A 20,843-nucleotide genomic window follows, 5' to 3' on the forward strand; every position below is an offset into this window, starting at 1 on the left:
TTTGTACATCAGCTTGGTTTATGGTTTTACATGAATTGTCTAAGGAAACACACATCTTGAGAGACAGGCGTACATATTCTGAAAGTCTGAGCTTCTGTTTCTGTTTGAAGGTTGTGCAAATATTTGTTGTGTTGGGAAAAAAGCTGAACTTGTGGCTTTAAGTTCTTTAATCCCATAAAAAGTAAATTAAAACTTAATTCAGGAGGATATGATTGAATTTAAAAGCAACACAAACAAAATATCTCAGTACCGCAATTGTTTTTCATGTTTTGAAAGGATAAATTAAAAAACTTCCACAAAATACAAAAGCACTATAGACTTCTCCCCTTACTGACAGAGAACATGTAGCGAACTGACTTGACAGATTTTTTTTTTCTTTATATGAGAATGTCTTAATTGTTTATATCCTCCAGTTGTTTTATGCTGAACTTTAGTGCAGTTGAGCACCCTGGAATTCAGGTCACCTGCAAAGAATTTACAGAAGCACTCCATCATGATGAATCTGTTTACTTCATGACATTCCCTGCTGGGATTAAATGTTTCGCAGATTTTAACGCTGCAGCTTTGTAGCTTTGCTATGCAAAGGAAGTACAAAGCTTAGTGAAAGAGCTCACTAATGGTCCAGATCTTGAATTCTGGGGAGTTTATCAACATCATTGTTGGTGTTAGGCAGAAGAAAGGAAGACTGAATGGTCTGTCAGTGGAATATTAAGAGTGCAGGGGTGTGGCTTCACATGAAGAAGTCGTGGTTAATTCAAAGCTGTGAATTAACAGCTCCCTGCCTTCAGAGATTCGCTTTCTGTGCTGTCCTTCTGCTCCCTCCTCTTCTGCCTGCCCACCACTAACTGTACCCCAGCTGATACTTATCTGAGCTGATTCAGCTCAAAAGAAAGAGGTGGAGGTAGCAGGTAAAGAGATCGTTTAGGTAAAAATTAATCCTAAATTATTTAATTCACCTCGACCATGTTATAAAACTGCATCTTGCATAACTTAAGGTACTGGAGAAACCAGCAACTCTAGATCATAACATAGGCCAGCTGAATTTAGTCTATGGCAATAGACTAAATAGTCCCATCTACTGCTAGTGAAACTTATATGAACTTATTAGGTAAAATTCAAACAAGGGCCAAGTATAATCTCAGCAGTGCAGCTGCTCACAGATCCACTTCAAAGGCTTTGGGGGTAAAGAGATGTGTTTATACCTTATTTTGTCTATACCAGCTCTTAAGCTAGTAGGTTCTGCAGAAACTGCCAGTTTTTGTTGCAAAAAATGGAGGTGTGAGCAGAAGGGTGCAAGGACTGCAGAATGGACCTTGTCCTGTCCTCAGGGTCCCATTTTATATGATGTACTCCAGTTGTAACTGACTGGCGCTGCTCTCAGGACACATCAGGCCTGTTCTGTGTGTCATGGCTATACCTGAGCAGCAGGTGAGAGAATATCCATAGGTTTAAATATCCTATCTCAGTGCTAACCTCTTCTTTCATGTACCTAGGAACAAGGAACATTTAGGCACTGCCCTGGTGCATTGTTTAGGCTGCCTTTCATGTCTAACTAATTTAAGACTTCAACAAAGGAGTTTTCTCCTATTTCCCAAGATCAAGATAAGCTATTTAGACATAAATGAGACTTAGTTTATCAAATTGGAGATTCTGCATGATTCTCTTTTTAAGCTAATCTAGTTGTATACCACAGGGCTGTTATTCACAAATCTCCTCAGGAAACTGGCATTTTGGAGGGGGAACGGGAAATCAGTTTATAATGAAATGATATACCTTACAGATGTTTTACATCTTAATTGATGAAACTCGAACAAAATGGCCTTATTCTGTATTTTTTCGTATATTTTTATATTCATCCAACTGCAGTAAAGATATTTTCCAAACTGATAACTAGGCAACATGGATTGCTTGCCAGCTCCACCCTTTCCAGCAGGTTCATTTCACTTTCCTCAGAGAGAGGACTTTTCACCATAAAATCTGCATGTTTATACTTTTTTGTTTTGATGTTTAGTTTAAATGTTAAATCCTTTCTCATTTATTAGATCTTTTAGTCTGCCAAAAAAGTGTCATAAATAGCTTCCTGACATCCACTCTGTCTTGCGTGCAGACTATCAGTTGAAAAATGAACTTAAAATTATATGGACAAATGTCACTTATTGTGCAACATGATTACAAAGACAGTGTTAACAGCAGACTGTAAAATTCTTGTGTTGTATTCTATCAGGAAGGGGAGGATGAGCACTCAGAGTTAAGTGTGAAACCATGCTTAGCTGTTGTTAAGTAACTTGAGTATGACCTTCTCAGACTTTTCATTTGTACCTTATGGATTGGTGGCAAAGACTGGTCTTCTGTTCATTCACTCATCCTGTGCATCCGCTGTTATGAGCTGTAAATAGCCTCCTTCAGAAAATGGGAATAAGGATTTTTTCCCATTTCTTCTCTCTCCAGTTTTGCCAGAAACATCCATCACATCTTGTGCCAGTAAATCATCATTCAGGTCAATAGCACCAGAGAGAAGCTTAGCAACCCTTAGGTACAAGCACAGAGAAATATGCTAATTTAAAAGCTCTCTGAATTACTATTTTGTTGGCCTTCATTAGTATGCTCCTGACTGCCAAGAACCTTTTGTTTTTCCCGTCTTTGCTGAACCAAATTGTGTGGCAGGCAGAGATTGGCCAAATCTTATCAGAAGCAGGCAGAGACATGAGGTGTCCCTCAAGCCTGGCAGGACAGAGAACCTACTGTCAGCTGTCTGAATTCACATCTCCTTTAACTGCAGGGCAGGAATTCACTTCTGTCACTGGATTTTTCTTTAGTCTGATGGTGAACACAAGTAGAAAACTTGCAGAAAGCCAAGTGCATGTCTCTTAATATTAAACACATTTAGTGGGCTATTGAGATAATGAATGAGCAAGTGAAGAGTGAACAAATTTCTCCTGTCACTGCTGAAGCCTTGTTGATTCTGGTTTTCACTTTGGACTGAAGTGCAGCAGAAAGGATAAATTTTGGACAAATGTATGAAAACACTGTTACAAAAATAGAAACATATTTGTAATGATATTTTGCTTTTGCAGCCAAAACCCTACTGCAGATGAAATTTTGTCTTGGGCTCAGAATTTTGACAAGATGATGAAAACACCAGCTGGGAGGAACCTTTTTAGAGAGTTTCTTCGAACAGAGTATAGTGAAGAGAACCTGCTTTTCTGGCTTGCATGTGAAGATCTAAAGAAGGAACAGAACAAGAAAGTTATTGAAGAAAAAGCAAGACTTATATATGAAGATTACATTTCTATACTTTCACCAAAAGAGGTAAAGCCGTAAATGTTTGATTGGCTTCTCCTATTCCAGAGCAGACATGCTAAATCTGGATTGCCAGAAAGGGTTGAAAAGTCTGCCTGATCTGTCAGATGAGAGCAATTCTCAGTATAGGAGATTAAATGAGAAAGAGAGGGATGGAACATGTGCTGACATAAGGACCGAGCTGTTTAGAATCACTGGCCACAACTCCTCAAAGCTCTCTGTACAAAAGGAATGAAAGGGAAATTCCAGAAACAGAAGGGTGAGAAACAGGAAAGCTTCTTTAGTAATGCAGCTTGCCTGCCAAAGACACGAAGTACATCATGAAAATGGATTTCTGGAGAAATGACGCCAAAATATTCAGCAACATATGACAAATAAAATAATATTTAACATGGTATTTAAATCATGGAATAGATTCACAATTAGTGTCCTGTACAACACAGGGGGATTTAAGTCAGAATAATAACAGATTTATCTGGTGCAACAGCTGTCTGGGGAAAGAAGCAAAATTTGCTTTGGTTATTCCTAGATACAATCAAATAGTCTAAGAATTGTGATCACAGATTTCCTCTAATGAAAAGTGTGATAATATCCAGGAAATTATAAAGTTTTCTTCAGTCCTCCAACTGAAATGATTTTCAAATGGAGTGGAGTAAAAGCATCAAATCACAGTTTGGAACAGACAAATATATAGATATACAAAAGACAGATAAATAAATATGCAGGCATTGTAGAAGAGTTTCTTAGGCTATGTCACGTTTAGCAACTCTTCTTTGTTTCTGTGTGTGTTAATTTATGCTTACTTGTGGACCTTGCTTGCTACATTTTACCTTTGTACTGTTTTTAGTAATAATTTGCAATTTCATCCTTCTGAAGGAAACCCACAGCCATTTAAAACTCCCTTACATTCTCTGTGAAATAGTGTATGTTTTAACTTTGAAGTGAGATAACTGTGAGTACAGCAAGCTACTGTATTTCTGACAGTATATATGTGTATCTAGTATACACGTATTTACTATATGCCCTGTTGTCTTCCAAAGCCAATAGGAACCAGCAGCTAAGACTAAAAAACTCTTTTTGGACTTAGGATTTAAGAAAACTGCTCACAAACTTCATTCCCTGTACACGCAAGGATGTCATCAACCCAACTGCTCCTGCCCCTACTGGAAACCATATGAGGCAAATGAGAACAGTTTGCAATGCTTTAGATCAGAATGGGAGCTTTAAAGTTCTCAGTCATTCCAGCATCCTATTCCAGATGAAACTTTGGCATAGGAGCTGAAATATTCAGCCTTGTTCAGTGATGAAATCACTGAGGCAGGATATGCTAAACAAATACCTTGTACACATCTATGTACCAAAGAGATAACTTTAATAATTGCAATTAGTATTGCCATATGGCTTTAGTGAGTCACTGAAAAACTACAATGTGAATTAAGAGATCCATAATTAATTTGTTTCATTCTATAATGGCAATTAATTTTTACAGTATTCAATAGCAAAGAAACACCACTATCCTGCCAAATGTGAGCTTTCTTGTCCGAGCCATTTTGCTTGGTAATGAGGAATCAATTGGCTAGCCTCATGAACTGGTCTCGCTAAGATATGTGCCTGCATGTGCATGTCAGAGGGAAGCAATTGCTTAAATCTTAATGTGTATTTTCCTCATAATCAAGTTTAAATCATAGTAGCTTAGCTCATCCTTGCTCAGTATTTCTATAGTAGGTGTTCTATTGTTTTACCTAGATGAGAAAACCCTTGCTGGTTCCAGTGCTGGTCCCTGCTATAGCCATTCTGCTTAATCCAGAAAGCACTAATTTTATTGTTTGCAGAGCATTTTCTTACTACATTTTTTTTACTAGAGCTTAGTAAGCTGTATATCCACTCCAACTTCTAAATGATAATCTAAAATCATCTGTGCATTCTTCCCAAGCATAATATGCCATTTTCTGACTAGGAAATTAAATTAGAAGTTAAAACTGAAACTTTCTAACAACTTCAGTGTGGATACATGACAACCTGTAAGTATAAATTCCCAGACGAAAAGAAGAGCAAATCTGAAATATCTAATATTAATGGGGAGATTAATTAAAAAAAAAAAAAAAAAAAATCTGGCTAACTTGTGAGTTATAAGTGTAGCAAATGAAAAAAAAATGGAAAAAAAATAGTCTGTGACACATTCAGAGGAGAATGCTGAATAGGAAGCTTCTACATATTGAAGCACTACTGATCAGAAAAAACAACAACATTTCAGCTCTCCAGAAAAGGGTCATTCAACATTCCTTTTGAGAAATATGTAAAAAGTAAAACGTGTCAATGTATAATAACTTATTTTGGGAAATCCAGGTTACTGCAGAACTTTATTTAGTAGCACTGTATTGTTAAATAGAGGTATTTCATCTTACAGCTATTAAGATGAATGCAAAGACCACGTCAAAACTGAAATAAAGTCAATCATCTGAGTTTGAAATCACGTGTGTGCATTTTAGAACAGTGGCTCTGAAAGTCAGAATATACCTTGAATAAAGCAATGAACCTGACATGTTCAACGAACCATATGAAATAAAGAGATTTATACTACCTTTCCAACATTACTATATAATATCCATCTGTTCTCATCTTCTTCAGGTTAGTCTTGACTCCCGGGTGAGAGAAGTGATCAACAGAAACTTGCTGGATCCCAGTCCTCATATGTATGAAGATGCCCAACTCCAGATATACACCTTAATGCATAGAGACTCTTTCCCAAGGTTCTTGAACTCTCAAATTTATAAGTCTCTTGTTGAAAGTATTACAGGCTCTACTTCTGAAACTTAGTTTTAATTTTAATTTTAAAATAAAATAACTTGATCTTTTCGGGGGTGGGCGGGACAGAAGAAAAGTAGTTTATTAACATCTGGAGCTGGGTTCCTGGAGAACTACACTTTAGCTCTACTCAGGCTACTGTGAAGAAAACAAATACATACTATGGTCTCTGTCTACGTTTTTACCAAGGTCCTCCTTGCCTGAAATAGCATGGGAGGCAAACAACAGATTTGCCAAAATACATTTGTTTCACAACCCTTTCACCCAACTGCAGTCAAGATTGCAATGATGTATTTGTAGTTTTATGAACAGTCTCCTTGTGTATCCTCACACTGCATGTGCAAGGTAAAACTGCTTCACTTACCACTTAGTTGTTGCAATATTTAATCCAATAACGTAAATTATATCTGTATTTAAGAACTTTTTTGTGCAATACAGTCTAATGGTACATAGAAACAACTGCAGCAAACCAGAAAGAGGCTTGCATTTTTTAACATCACTAACTGAAAAAAGCCAATTTTTAAGGTGTAGCATTACTCAACATGCTCTACTGAGTACAATACACTGACTTTTCGAAGCCAATATTTCTGTATAGAAAAAGAAAGAGCTATTTATCACTGTTTATTTAAAATAAATCACATGGAGGATTCCTCTGGTTGTTCACTGCCAAAACTGTGGCATTTTCATTACAGAGTTTGCAATGTCAAAAAAAAAAAAAAAAAAAAAAAAAAAAGCACAAACCACTAAAAGGGATCCGTATCTGGGTGACACAATCTATGCGCTGATATTGTTTAATTGTTAAAAGAACAAAGATTTTCAATGTACATTTCAGATGTCAGATACTGTAATTGATTTATTAAAGACTGGCTATCCAGTTCTAACACTGTTGTATAATGTTATGTACTTCAGCAAAAAAAAAAAAAAAAGAAAAAAGAAAAAAGAAAACAAAAAGAACAAACACAGAAAGCTTGATAATTTAGTTTTTTTTTTTTAATAAAGAAATTTAATAAAAAATTGCCTACATGTAGCATTTTAGAGCATTTTAGAACATTTTGATGAATTGCATTTGTCCTGTAAGATTCTTTTTTTCTTTCTTTCTTTTTTTTTTTTTTAAGGCTAAATCCAGTCAAAAAATGTTTTTAAGCAAAGTAATGTTTTACAAGGTGGTCGGTTAAAGAAGACTTAGCTTCTGGCCTCATTGATTTTCCTTGAGAACAAGGAGTTTGGAATATAATATTAAACCAAATTTCAAGGGCTCCTAAATCTGCAGTTCTTACCCAAGCAAAATGCCTACTGAAACTCAATGGGTATCTTTCCTGGGTAGAGAGTCCTGTATTGAGCCCTAAATGAGAGCTAATGCAGCGCAGTTCTCCAATCACTTTTCTGCTATGGTGGTTTTAGTGTTTGCTTGGCCTTTTTATCCAAAAATGTCCAATTTTAGGATGCATTTTGATGTTTAAAGAGAGAGTGACTTGGAACTTAAAAAAACCAACATCGTCATACCTACCATATATGAGACAAATGAGTGTTCACATCCCTCACAAACTGCTAAAGATAAACCATGAGATTGTTTTGAACGCTAGTTAAATATATATATGTATGTATGTTTGTATATATATATATTTAACACTGTCAGCTCTGGTCTTGTACTAATACTTTAGAGGCAAGGTTCTTCTCACTTTCCTAGGACTAAACACAACATACTCCCATTGCTTTTGATGGGTCCAAAAGGTCTTACAGTTGTGTAACTAAGTGGAATCTAGCCCCAGCAAACTTGGCTCCAACCAGCAAGCTACTCCTTGGTGCCAGCTCTTGCTGAAATCGCTGCTACCGAGGCTGCTCTGGCTCTACACAGTAGCTGGTAGGAAACAGGTGTTAGTTTATTTCCTGGGGCTTATTTTTTCCTTTATTTTACTACCTCTCTCTCTCTCTCTTTTTTTTCCTCTTAATTTATTGAACATGCTTCAAATAGCAAGTTGGGGAATTTTTTAGTCATTCTTTTTACTTGAAACCTGTGTACTTTTTTTGGATATATAAGAACAATTTAACAAACTGTTTCTTAAACTCATTTGGTTTTGTAATTTATATAGAATTCAGGAGATGATTAAAAGGGCTATTCTCTATTCCCTATGCAACTATTTTAACTGTTGTAGTGTTTGACAGAATGGGATCTAAAAAAAAAAAATCTACAAAGTGGAAAACAAATCTGTTTACAGTGGCGTTGCTGACTATCCTACCATATTCAGCACTTTTAAATATTGTTATTTATGAAAAATGTAGTTTAAAATGCAAGACAAAGTATTTATAAATGTTTCTTTTAATAAATAACTGTTTTGTCTGAAAGTGTTATTGTGTTATGACAACTTTATTCATGTTGGTTAGTTACTTACCATTATGAATAAAATATTCAATTATTATACTGATAGAGTAATAGCTATGATGTTTACAAATCCTGAGGGGGGAGAAGTCAGTGAGAAAGGACTGCCTCCTTCTACTGTGAAATACTGTTAGAAGAATGATTTTTTCTGGCTTTTTTTCTTAACTGGAATTTAACTATGGTCCTACATATGTCTAGTATCATTTAATACCAGTTATATTTACTATGATACTAAACATATACAGCATCATATATGTATATACTTACATAGTGTAATTTCAAGTTGGTTGGTGTTTGAGGCACAAACATTTGGTTCACACATCTAAACAATGTGTAAGACAAAACTGCATGCAAAAGCCTTTACGAATGTAGACTTACATATTCTTAATGTTACTATTTGATGGTGACCTGCTAGTCATAATCTATCTTTATAAGATATTTCACATAGGGTAGAAGTTCTTGTCAGAAAAGACAAGTCATCCTTTCAAGGACATTTTTAAAGCTAACTGTGTGGGCCCTAAAATATTACCTGGATTTCTAGCTAAAGGTTCCAAAACCTGTATTTGGAAACTGTTACATCATTTTGACAAATATTACACCAGTCTTCAGTGTAATACTGCAATGAAATCACGTTCAAAATTTCTTGTCTTAAATCCTCTATTTGGAGGGGTTTATAAACTGAACATAACTTGTATGAAGTTTCTTTCTTGGAGCAAATGCTCATATTAAAATGATTAATAGACATTTCATCTATCAGTTTGGGTTTCCCAAAATTTTATGAAAAAATGAATATAGTCCGAATGGACAACAACTTGTGCCATAACATGATCTCATTGCCTGTCATGCAGTTCTTTGAACACAAAATGTAAAACAGTCAAGCTATTAAACTGATTAATTGTGCATGCAGTGTACAATACACTTTGAAAAACTGCCTAAATACACTTATTCTATAGCCTGGAATAAAATAAGTATGTATTTAACTTGTATTTCAGTTTTTCATGAGAATGTATATAGCACTATGGAATGTGAGTTATGTTTTTTGTCATTTTTGTCTGGTGTTCGAGCTTTTCTGTCAAGCAGAGCACAATGCCAGATAGACACAAATAAGCAGAGCATGTGGGTACACTCGTAAGACCCTCAGGTTTTGAAGATACTTGAGTATATGTTGTATTTTGCACACATTCAACTTAGTGATGTGCATCTGAGCTGAAAGTGGTTTGAAATGCCCAGGATAAAATAAAACCACAGAAAACACCAAAAGTATCTAAGTTAGCTTGAAGACACATATGTATGGAAGAGACCTCAGTGTCCGCTGGCCAGACCAGGCAGGGCAGAATGCCCTGGAAATGCGTCCACACTGTCTCAGACTCATCCAAGCATCAGTGGAACCCACAAAACCCTTCACAGCACCACAGAATCAGTGACTCACAGAGAGTTGATAGAAATCACACATTAATTATATCCTGTTTTAAATTAAAAGTATGCAGAAGTGTCTGCTAGGCTGTGATCTAAACCAACAATCTACAGTAGACCTTCATCAAGGTCATCAAATAAATGGGGTTCGAACTGTCATTTGATGCCAGACTTGCATCAGTAGTGAACACAACAACCATTTGCCTGTGAATAGTATATAAAAGAAGTGAGAAGGCCTTTGTAAGTAGCTGGCTGGTCTTACTGCATTAAGGAGCAAGAAGTTTCCATACTCAAACTATTGCTGCAAAAGCCCTTTATGTGTCTTCCACACATTGCTTTGAATCATGTTTAACTATCAACTCCAAAACACTGCTCTGTTTGTAGAAGCACCCCTTTGGAGCAGCTTGGGATACAGCTGCAGCTGCCCAGCCCTGTTCACCTCTGTCCTGAGCACACATTGCAGAGATGAAACCTCAGTCCTCCCGGCGCATCTCAGACCTCAGGGCTTTGGCAGCAGGTGTGTCTTTTGCAATACAAAAGAACAATGCAGCAGTGGCACCAACGTGAGCTAGAAAAAGGATTACATGAATTGCACTTTTGGGAAACAACTACTCTCATGTTATGCCAAGAGTCAGGTTTTGCCCCTTCCTTTATCCATAACCTGTCACTCAGTGGAATTACATCTTTCCCATTTAAAATAGGGACACAATCCACCTGTTACAGCTTGGGGCGCTGCATGGGTGGGTGGCAATCGTTTGCAGTCACTGAGACCCACAATAACCAGGCTGCACTATGCACCACTGCCCAGCTTACTTCCACATTTACTTCAAGTAAGTTAATTCTACACTACTGTCATAACTTTTGTCATAGAGCTTTATTCAAAGTGGTGCATTAACACTGATGACCATGACGATTTATTCATGTACAACAATGCGGTTATTGCTATCCCACCAGGGTAGTTCACTTGTGAAGTATGGTTATGTCCTTCTGTTAAGACACAAACAAGAATGGAAGAATGGCAAAGATGTGACTTTGACATCCGGAACATAAACTACTGCCTAATAAAGTTTTATGCCAGTTGCATATTTTTACAATAACCTATATTATTCTTCAGTACACTTTCCGAGCTCAGCTCAACGCCACCCAGCCCCCACTGCACGCACTGTCAGCGCCGGCCAATCAGAGAGCACCGCCCCCCTCCACGAGACGAAGAGAGCCGAAACCCTTCGTTCGTTTCCGCCACGGGAGCCCCAATGGCTGATATCGGGGCCGAGCCTCTTCGGCAGCTTCCGGAAACCCGGAAGGGAAACAGCCGAGCGCCTTCGGTTACCTCCGGCGCGATGGGCTGCCGAAAGAAGAGCTGAGTGCATGGAGCAGTCCTCAGCCGGTATGGGACTATTCTCGCGAGCTCTCTGCGCGGCCCGAAGCTGCCGGGCAATCGCACTGCCTGCCTGCAACTACCAAGCTGTGTCCGGCAGGGGCAGCGCGGCGGCAATACGTCCGCAACAGCCGCGGCGTGGGCTGAGCGCCCGGCCTCGCTTAGACGAACTGTTTGCCATCCCTTCCTTAAGCCGCCTCCTAGAGGCGCGGGTGCAGGGCGAGGCCGGAACGGAGCTGGCGGCGCGGATCCAGCGGCTGCATGACAAGGAACGGGAGCTGCGAGACACGCGGGAGCTGGCACTACAAGGTGAGGCGCATCGAAAGGCCTGTGCCCGGTCCCGCCTCAGGCCGCCGCGACGGGAGGGGAGGGCAGAGCAGAGATCTGCATGGGCGGGGCGTGCTGGAGTCCATGAGGCCTTGTGGGCGGTGCGGGGTGTAATTTGCATAACCCGACGTGATTGGGTGGTCTCCCGGAGGGGGCGGGTGCAGGCGAATGAATGGCACTGCCGACCTGTAAGGATATCGGCTGCGCATGCGTGGGATGCGTGCCGTTCCGCGGGGGCGCGCTCGGGGCTGCACAGTAGCGCTAAAAGCTCTCGTTGCTTTGGCTGGAGGAGATGTCAAACGTTGTTCGAAAGGAAAATGTTTTTCCTTTTTTCTCTCCAGTTCATTCTCTTCCGACGTGGAGTGAAAAAAAGAGAAGTGCTTCAGTTGGAAAAGTTATTAGTTGGCCCAAAGTTGTTAGTTTCTGTTATGTGGAAATAGAGTGAAGGATTTTTGTCTCCCTTCTGAACCCTTCCTTTCAACCTGATGTTGATCTTAAGCAAAGTGACCATAAGGGTTTGGTCGGTCACTGTGAGCACTTTTGCAGCTCATCCTTAAAAATATTTCTATGTAATAGGATCATAGAATATGCAAAATTGAAAGGGCCCCATGTGGATCGTATAATCGTCATAGAATAGCCTGGGTTGAAAAGGACCACGATGAACATCTAGTTTCAACTCCCCTGCTATGTGCAGGGTTGCCAACCACCAGACCAGGCTGCCCAGAGCCACATCCAGCCTGGCCTTGAATGCCTCCAGGGATGGGGCATCCCCATCCTCCTTGGGCAACCTGTTCCAGTGCATCACCACCCTCTCTGTAAAAAACTTCCTCCTAATATCTAACCTAAACCTCCCATCTTAGTTTAAAACCATTCCCCCTTTTCCTATCACTGCCCAAGGATCATCGATTCCAACTCTTGGCTCCACACAGGGCCACCCAAAAATCAGACCGTATGTCTCTTAAGTGATTTTAGAGCTTATTTTACATTTCTATATTAAAATATGCAATTGTGCTATGAAATAGGTTTGTTCTTCACAATTACTTAGTGAATATCTGATTCTGTTGGCCTTAATGCTAGACCTTGATCAGACAGTAGTCAGTCTAAAATAAAGAAGTAGATGGATGCAGGTGATCAATTTAATGTGTTTAAGGTATCACAGTTCATCAGCCACTCAGCCATGTGTGCTTCTTGCCAGCTGTAAATAAAGCATACTTTTTATTGAAACCAATTTACACATGCTTTTTTTCTTTTCCTTCCCTTTTTGCAGAAGTGATTTGGAAAAAAATAATCCCCAGATGTTGAATGTGATCTTTAAAGACAACAGAAGTTATTTTAAAATGTAGTTAATTGCTAACATGAATCACAGTACTGAAAAGGTGTGTATTTGCTGTGAGGGTACCTCCCAGACTCAGCTGTGCACAAAGAGATGGTGGCTGGCATCTTTTGTTTTGGTCTTGTGCCATTGACTATGCAGTTCTGTCCTTGTGTTCCACGCCCTTTCATTATGTATGTAATTTACTCCTTTTGGAGGGTTTATTTTGTTTTCTTTTGGGCAAGTGAGCTGAATTACTACAGGTCAGAGGTGATTTAAGCTGTATTTTGTTTAAGTCTGAAATTTGATAGTGACCAGAGAGTGGGAGGAAGGGACATCTTAACATATTTAAACAGTAGCACAGGAAAATAAGTCTAACTGTAAATTATGAGTGTTGATCAGTCAAGTATCATCTTAAAATTACAAGTTCCTCTTATGTGAGAACTCTTGAATATTTATGTCTTTCAGCAGTGTGTTAGAAATTCTGCAGTTGCCTTACAGTAACTTCTTACAGATAGAGTTCTTGAAGTTACTGCTACTGATGTGCAATTTTTACACACAGAGTCCTTTTAATGAAATGTTAATCGTGGGACTCTACACTTTGATCCTTGATGTCCCTATCACAGTGAAATACAGGAGGGTGTTCCCCAGGATCCTGGGGTGACTGAGGTTGGAAGGCCCGTCAGGGAATGGCTCAGCCCACTGCCCAGAGCAGTCACACATAGCCCAGGGCCATGTCCAGTTTGGGTCTGGCTGTCTGCAGGGGTGAGACCCCTGAACATCCCTGGGCAGCCTTCTCCATATTTTGGCCACCATTACAGTAAATTATGTTTTCTTTCTTATGCCGAAGTGGGATTGCTTGTGTTTCAGGTGTAGAAACTTCACTGGAACAATTCTTGTTCCAGTGAACGCTGTTTGTCATTGTTCTAGATTGTAACATTAATCACATGTTCTGACAGATTTGATGTGATTTTGTTTATTTTGTAGAGTAAGTTCTTCAGATGGTTATTTTTCAGAAGGTTTTCTGAGAGTGCCACTGGTTTAAGTCTGAGGATTAACCATACTCAAATATTCCAGATGAAAGTGAAGATCTGCGGAAACTTGCAGAAAGGGAAATCGTTTCCTGTGAAGAAGAGATCGCTGAACTGAAACGTCAGGTTAGATTGCCTCTGAAAGCTTGTTGTTTCCTTGCTATTCCTAAGTTAAGAAAGCCAAGTTGTCCTCTCATTAAATAAGATATGTATGATGAACTCTTCTCCTTTCCCCCCTCCTGACCTCTGCCATCTGTACTCCTCAACCAGTGTCTGTTACCTGAAGAAAATGGAAAATGCAGATTGCATATAGATAGTCTGTGGCTGAATTTTTTTTGTCAGTTCATCCTGATAGGTGGGTGCTGTAGTTTGTCTCTTCTGGTTGTACCTTTGTGGGTGTTCAGCTTGTTATTGGTTAGGAACTTTCAACTTGCGTGATGTGGTTTTGAAAAAAATAGTGTAATACTATGTAACTGCTTTAGACTGCTACCTTGTATAGGTTCTACATAGTATCTATGGGTATTTGTATCAAATAGTTACCTTTATGTAAACTGCTAACATGTTCCTAATGCTACTGGCAAACTAGAAGCTGGCTGGCTGTTAGTTGAAATAGACTGTAACTCACATTCTTTATTCCTTTGGCAGCAATGGAACAGTCATATTATTATAAATATCTATAAAAAATAGATATGTATTTATTAGTAGACATTTATGATATATGCTAAAAGAATAAAGGGAAAGCTGAAGTAGAAAGAGACATCACCTAGTACTAGTAAAGAAGGATGATTGAAAATTATTTATAAGTCATACAGAGTTTTAATCAATGCTTCAGAACTATTATATAGTTTTTGGTTCTAATATTCTGGTATATCTTTATCCAACAGATCAATAAAGCCATCTCACCTTTAAATAAATAAAAATAATATAGCTGAATTGGTGTTGAAATGTAATCCAGAGCATCTTCTTAGTTCTGAAGTTGATATTGGTTTAAAGAGGAATCTAATGAGAATGGAGAAGTTTTGTTTTCTTGCAAGAATCATTATATATCCTATGGTGTGCAACTGGTGCAGTGCTTCTAATTGATGAAAAGTTCTATGAAGTTTTGTGGGTCTTGAAATAAATCTTTTGTTTCTGCAAACAGACCCAGGGAGGCTTTTGGCAATGCAGCATCCTCCCCTCCCAGTTCCTGTGTATTAATTCAAGGGTTGTCAAAGCAGATTCTGGAGAGTCTGTGAGTTAATGCAGGAGAATGCAGAGTAGATAAATTATTGCATGGCATTTTATACAATATCAGTTCTGGATTGAAGGGGGAGATCTTAGATGAGTGTTTTTGCATTCACAGATAGTATTGCTTTTGATTCCTTCAGAAGAAACAAACAGTGGTCTTGTCATGGAAGTAACTGCGGGAGTTGGAGGACAAGAAGCGATGCTGTTCACTTCAGAGATATTTGATATGTATCGACGATACGCTGCCTATAAAAAGTGGAAATTTGAAATACTAGAATATTTTCCCAGTGAAATAGGTCAGTATCTTACCAAAAAAAAAAAAAAGGGTAATTGTTTGTAACATTCTACTTTAAGCTGAAAAATTCATTCTTATGCCATATGAATTTCCTGACTACAGGAAACAAATTTCTGGGAAATTACATTTAGAAGCAGAGATTGAATGTCTGGGTACAATTTTCTTCAGCTTCTGTATTTGAGAGTGATATCCCACTTGAGAAGCGCTATTAAAATAATAACATACTAAAAAAAAAAATTCTTTCAGTAGTTTCAAAAAAACAGAAATGAAACTAAGGGCTTGCAGATAAGAAATTCAGAAGGTCATGCTGTTATGTTTTAGTTTTATATAACCTGTGTTTGTAAAAAGAAATTGAGGATTGTACAGGGAAAGGAGATGTTTGGATATAGCTCATGTAACAGCTAATGGATACACAAAGTGAGGGAGTTGCTGAAACTTTGAGAGGAGAACTAAAACATATGATCACCTAAAAAAGCCTTTGAGTAAAATTTAACTTATCAGTTTTTCACCTTATTGATGCTAGTGAAAAGAGGTGCCTTTATAAAAATAAATAGCATAAAATAAAGAGCAACTTGTAGCTGAATGCAAGAAGATTAGAAACTGTTGTATTTGGTGATGGAGCTGTTAAGTTGATTCTCTGCATCTCTGGGAGCAGTGTGTTTACAGAAAGAGAGCATGGTAGGTTTACATAACAAACAGAGGCAGGACATTAATTTACTGATTGTACCAGCTGGTGTGTAAATTTGTTTCACAAAAATCAGGCTGCTGTCTCTACATGACTTTTCTGCACTGACACTTCCATGATTGCTGAAAGCCTCATTACCAAGTTAATTCAGCAGACAAACTACATACGTAAATTAATCAGTTTTCAGGTGATCCAGTACAACAGAGGGAAAGAGAAATAATCATGGAGAGAGTGGAAGCAGAAAAATGTGACTTCATGTCCTTCCAGCAGTCGAAGGTTCAGTGAGCTCAGGTTAACTGCAGTCTGAAATATGATGGTGTGCATGAGTGGTGGTAGGGACCACATTTTGACAGATAGCTAGTCTCAGTTCTCAGCAGGCTGGACCTGCTAAGTCTGTGTTGACAGATCTGCAGCCTTGCTGTTATGTATAGTGTGGTAAGTAAAGCCAGTGTATTTTGGTAACCTATATTTTGCTGTGGCAGTAATGTGTATTTTACAGTGGGAATGGATTGATAGTTGGGTGCTCACACATTTTGCATCTAGTACTTGAAACTATGTGTATTTTCATCAGTATCTTTTTTTCTTTTTTATAGCTACAAACAGTTCATAGTTATAATTATGTTTTTATTAACTCTTCTGATAGATAGGTATTGATAAAAAGTAACGAACAACATGAAAAATAATCATATAAAATTTTTGTTTTAATTGAGGAAAGAAAAACAAGGAAAACAGCTTGCTTGAGAAACGTTGAAGATGTAGTCCATAGACTTACTGTGATGGTTTTTTTCTGTATCCATTACATGTTGAGGTTCTCAAATACTACTCAAAAGAATTTGATACAGTTACTGGAAGTGGCTCTCAAAACTGGATCTTTACATAAACTTACAATTGGTGTCAGTTTTCTGCTATAGTTGAAGTATTGTATGTGTACATGGCTCATAAACAACCTTTTATGTATGTATAAAAAATTTAACTGGATTCTGTTAGAAGAACTTGACTGTCCTTTACTTGATATATTGTGTGAGAATGTATGTTTTGGAGTTCTCTTGCATTTTTGATGTAATCCTACTCAAGCATCAAAATGATAAATATGTAGTTTTAAGAAATAAACAACAGTGATGCCTCAGTATGCTTGAAATGTAATAACATGTAGCCAATATTGTTTACACTTCTACAACTGTTTTTTATTTAAGGTGGCCTAAGACATGCAGTTGCCAGTATAGCAGGCCTTGATGCTTACAAGTACATGAAATTTGAAGGAGGAGTGCATCGTGTTCAACGCGTGCCAAAGACAGAAAAACAAGGGCGCATTCATACCAGCACAATGACTGTTGCAATATTACCCCAACCCACTGAGGTAACATTTATTTTTAGTATAACAGGTATTACCATAAGCAATGCTTTTACTTGCCATATTGCTTGTACCAAAGTCTTTTCTGTCTGTCTAGTTGTTCTCTCTTAATTATGATTTTGCTTTTTGATCTAGAAGTTTTAAGTTGTATTTGATTGCTTATTTTTCCCTAAGGGAATAAAATAAATAATTTCTATATTTCATCATAATTGTTATCTCAAACTCACTGGCAGTTTACTTCACTGTCACTTGAAAATATACTGTAACTGTGCCTTGCATGTTCAGTGGACGCAGTGGCAAAAGACTTATTTAGTTTAGAGAGGACATAGATATTTGTTTTAGCATCCCTCTTACTTATTTTTATAGTATCCTCATTTTCCCCTTCCAAATTGCATAAGTGACAATTCATCCTTAGCAAATTTGCTTGGTTTTAAATAACTGGCTAATAATTAAAACTTTGGATGTTCGTCCTAGCAAACTGCCAAAATATTTTATTCCTTCTTCTTGTCCCTAAGCTGTTTCATTACTTCCTCCCAGAGATCACCACCCCATTCCAGAGCCAACAAAGTCAGTATGTTCTCTTTTATGTGAAACCAATCTAGTCAAGTTCAAATACTGTTTAACTTGTCTGAGGGAGAGTGCAGAACTTTCAGAAGAAGGAGATTAGTGCTCATGGATGGTTATCTTTGATTTCCCTGCTTTTTATAAGTGGATCTGAGCTACCACTCAAACTTTAGGAAAAAAAAATTTGTTTGATCTTGCCTGAATATGTTTTATAAAATAAACCAATTGTGCATATTTGACTTCTTTTCTTTTTGTCTCCCATGACAGATGGAGCTGAAAATTAATCCAAAAGATTTGCGAATAGAAACGAAGAGAGCTAGTGGAGCTGGAGGGCAGCATGTCAATACCACAGACAGTGCTGTTCGGATAGTTCATATTCCAACAGGTGCTTCAGTTTTCCTTACTATAAGAACTACACTGTAAAAATACGGTCATAATTTCCTTTGTACTATGTTATTTGAAAGAACAGTTTCAAACCTGGGTAACTGAAGAGCAAAGTTTTTGTGTTATTTTTGCGTGTGCAGAAAATCTCTATAACGTTGTAAAGGCAGGTGTCTTGTGCTTACCCTTATTTGTAATAGTTAAGGCCTTAGTAGGTAAGCTGTCAGTTTTTCCATTAAGTGTGACACTCATGAAGTATTAAAATCAATTTATAAAAAAAGTTTTATATTAAGCTTTCAACTAACGGAAAAGAAATTGAAAAACAGAAGTTAAAATCTTAGGATGTACTTTTTCTTGACTGTTCTCTGAAAGAGAGGTTGGTCTTTTTCCTTATTGAGTAAGTAAGTTTTAAGTGTCATCCGTTGCAGAGTGTGCTTGGGTTGCCAGCCTCCATTTGTCTTCTGGCTCCTTTCCTATGGATTGCAGACATAATTACAACACCCATCCCCAGGGCTCAGGTTAGGAAATGTAAGAGGGATAAGATACACCCTCAAATGCTACCTGATGTCAGCTATCATATCTTTTATTGCTGTTTCTAAGCTTTTAACCTCATTTTGAGCAATCCACAACATCTGCCTTTGACTTTCATTGCTTTTTAACTTTTCCTCTTCTCCTCCACAAACATTAGTCAGGCTTTACAGCCTCAGGGTAATCCTGAGTACACTTTATCTTTGCATATCCAGTTTTTTGCCACCCATTTCTTTGCATTTATTGAATACATAAATCCACTCTACACTTGTTGCGTCACCTCAGTAAAGTGGAGGGTAAATAGTGAAGATAATAGAATTACACTTAAGACACAGTGATGAAAAAGTACTCAGATTAGAAAAATTTTGTATTGTTTTGTTTTTTTCCAAATGTGCAGACAAAAAGCAGCAAATGGTCTTAGCTTTTGCTGAAGGCAGTTATTAGGTTTTTTTTTTTTAATAAAAATATTAAAATGTATTGCAATTGTTTTTTGTGTTTATGTGCTAGGAGTAGTGCATAGGGTATTTGTGGGGTTTTCTTTTTTTTTTTTTTTTTTTTTTTGCATTTCACTTAATCTGAAATTTTCTTATTTATCTTCATAATCTCTCTTGCTTTTCAAGTATTCTTTCACTTTCAATTTCTGTCATCCTAACTCCATTTACAAGTCTTCACTGTGACCCCAAAAGTTGTTCTTAAAGTTTGCTTTAAGACAACAAAACTTGTATTTCATACATTAATGCTAAGTAATTATGTATCAGTGTACTGTAATCTTACCAGAGTTACTTATAGCATTTCCAAATAGAAACTTAGGTTGTACCATCTTCTTCCTGCGTTTATTTTTCCTGCTCTTTTCTTAGGTTGTTCATTTACTGTCTTAACTTGAATTGTATATTTTTTAGAAGAGACCATACTTTTTTTTTGTATGTTCTGTATAGCCACTATCTAGTGTACATTCCTGCTGTTTTACTGCTAAATTTCCTAGAACTGTGGTAAAAAAAAAATATAGATATCTTTAGAAGTTTATCACTTATTTCATTGTTCAATATACCAAAATAAATTTATTTTCTTCTGCCATAAAGCTCAAAACACAACTCAGCCTGCAGTTAGCAGTTCTGTCCCCAAAGTATCATCAGACATGAAGGAGCCTGGACTTTCACCTTCCTTGTCCAAATACACTTTTTTTTTCCTCATAATAAAAATCTCTAGAAATTGCAAACTCTTTTTTATATGTTCCAGTTTAGTGTTAATTCTCATTATGTTTTTGGCAGGGGTCACATCTGAATGTCAGCAAGAAAGATCTCAAATTAGAAACAAAGAGAAGGCTATGCAAATGCTTTGTGCTAAACTGTACAACATCAAACTAGAAGAAGAAACCAGAAAGAGAAACAGTGTTCGAAAGATTCAAGTAAGTTTCATTTTGTGAAGATTTAATTCTATATGAGCATACGTTCTTGGGGGTTAACTCCTGTGTTCTTTCACATGTTTAAGTGCAATTAGTGTGACTACCGATCTAGTCCAAGCACTACATAACAGATACTATGTATTTATAAGAAAGAGAAAAATTTCATTTTAAATGCTTAATCGGTATTTCACTCTTCCTACAAGAAGGCTTTTAATCAGTGTTGTAAACTTGATTCTTCTTGTTTGATAGATTGGAACTAAAGGAAGATCGGAGAAGATCAGAACATACAACTTTCCACAGGACCGGATTACTGACCACAGGATAAGCAGATCAGTGCATCATACAGAGTGCTTCATGTTAGGGGAAGAAATGCTAGATGAAATGATACAAACTCTGAAGGAATATGCTGATTATGAATCTTTAATGGAAATTATTTCAGGACATGAAAAATGAATCTTGCACTTTGT

General features: G+C 37.5%; 2 protein-coding genes across 7 annotated transcripts in view; both read left to right on the forward strand.

Moving 5' to 3' along the window:
- RGS17 (regulator of G protein signaling 17) overlaps positions 1–9,434 on the forward strand; it is a 71,972-nt gene extending 62,538 nt beyond the window's left edge. For all 3 annotated transcript variants that reach the window (XM_048935447.1, XM_048935446.1, XM_048935448.1), the window contains exons 4-5: positions 3,075–3,309; positions 5,929–9,434. In XM_048935447.1, coding sequence (XP_048791404.1) covers positions 3,075–3,309; positions 5,929–6,117 — 424 coding nt within the window. In that variant the 3' untranslated portion in view covers positions 6,118–9,434. The remainder of the gene's footprint in view (positions 1–3,074; positions 3,310–5,928) is intronic.
- Positions 9,435–10,951: 1,517 nt separating this feature from the next.
- MTRF1L (mitochondrial translation release factor 1 like) lies at positions 10,952–20,831 on the forward strand. 4 transcript variants are annotated; one of them, XM_048935443.1, is made up of 8 exons: positions 11,205–11,282; positions 11,467–11,582; positions 13,900–14,069; positions 15,311–15,466; positions 17,344–17,507; positions 18,333–18,450; positions 20,243–20,379; positions 20,626–20,831. In XM_048935443.1, the coding sequence occupies exons 4-8, from the start codon at positions 15,334–15,336 to the stop codon at positions 20,827–20,829; spliced, it is 756 nt and encodes a 251-aa protein (XP_048791400.1). In that variant the 5' UTR covers positions 11,205–11,282; positions 11,467–11,582; positions 13,900–14,069; positions 15,311–15,333; the 3' UTR covers positions 20,830–20,831. The 4 variants fall into 4 exon arrangements, with proteins under 4 accessions (XP_048791398.1, XP_048791400.1, XP_048791401.1 ...); XM_048935444.1 differs by having other exon boundaries at positions 13,990–14,069; XM_048935442.1 differs by having other exon boundaries at positions 11,206–11,282; positions 15,286–15,466.
- Positions 20,832–20,843: the final 12 nt, after the last annotated feature.

The sequence above is a fragment of the Lagopus muta genome, chromosome 2 (genome assembly GCF_023343835.1).
Source record: "Lagopus muta isolate bLagMut1 chromosome 2, bLagMut1 primary, whole genome shotgun sequence".
Classification (NCBI taxonomy): Eukaryota; Metazoa; Chordata; class Aves; order Galliformes; family Phasianidae; genus Lagopus; species Lagopus muta.

Excerpts from the sequence above, each read along its gene's own strand:
- MTRF1L (XM_048935441.1), top strand. The coding sequence starts at position 10,967 with ATGCCAGTTGCATATTTTTACAATAACCTATATTATTCTTCAGTACAC. Across the intron at positions 15,467-17,343 it reads ATATTTTCCCAGTGAAATAG|GTGGCCTAAGACATGCAGTT; the intron begins GTCAGTATCTTA and ends TTTTTATTTAAG. Across the intron at positions 17,508-18,332 it reads TATTACCCCAACCCACTGAG|ATGGAGCTGAAAATTAATCC; the intron begins GTAACATTTATT and ends CTCCCATGACAG.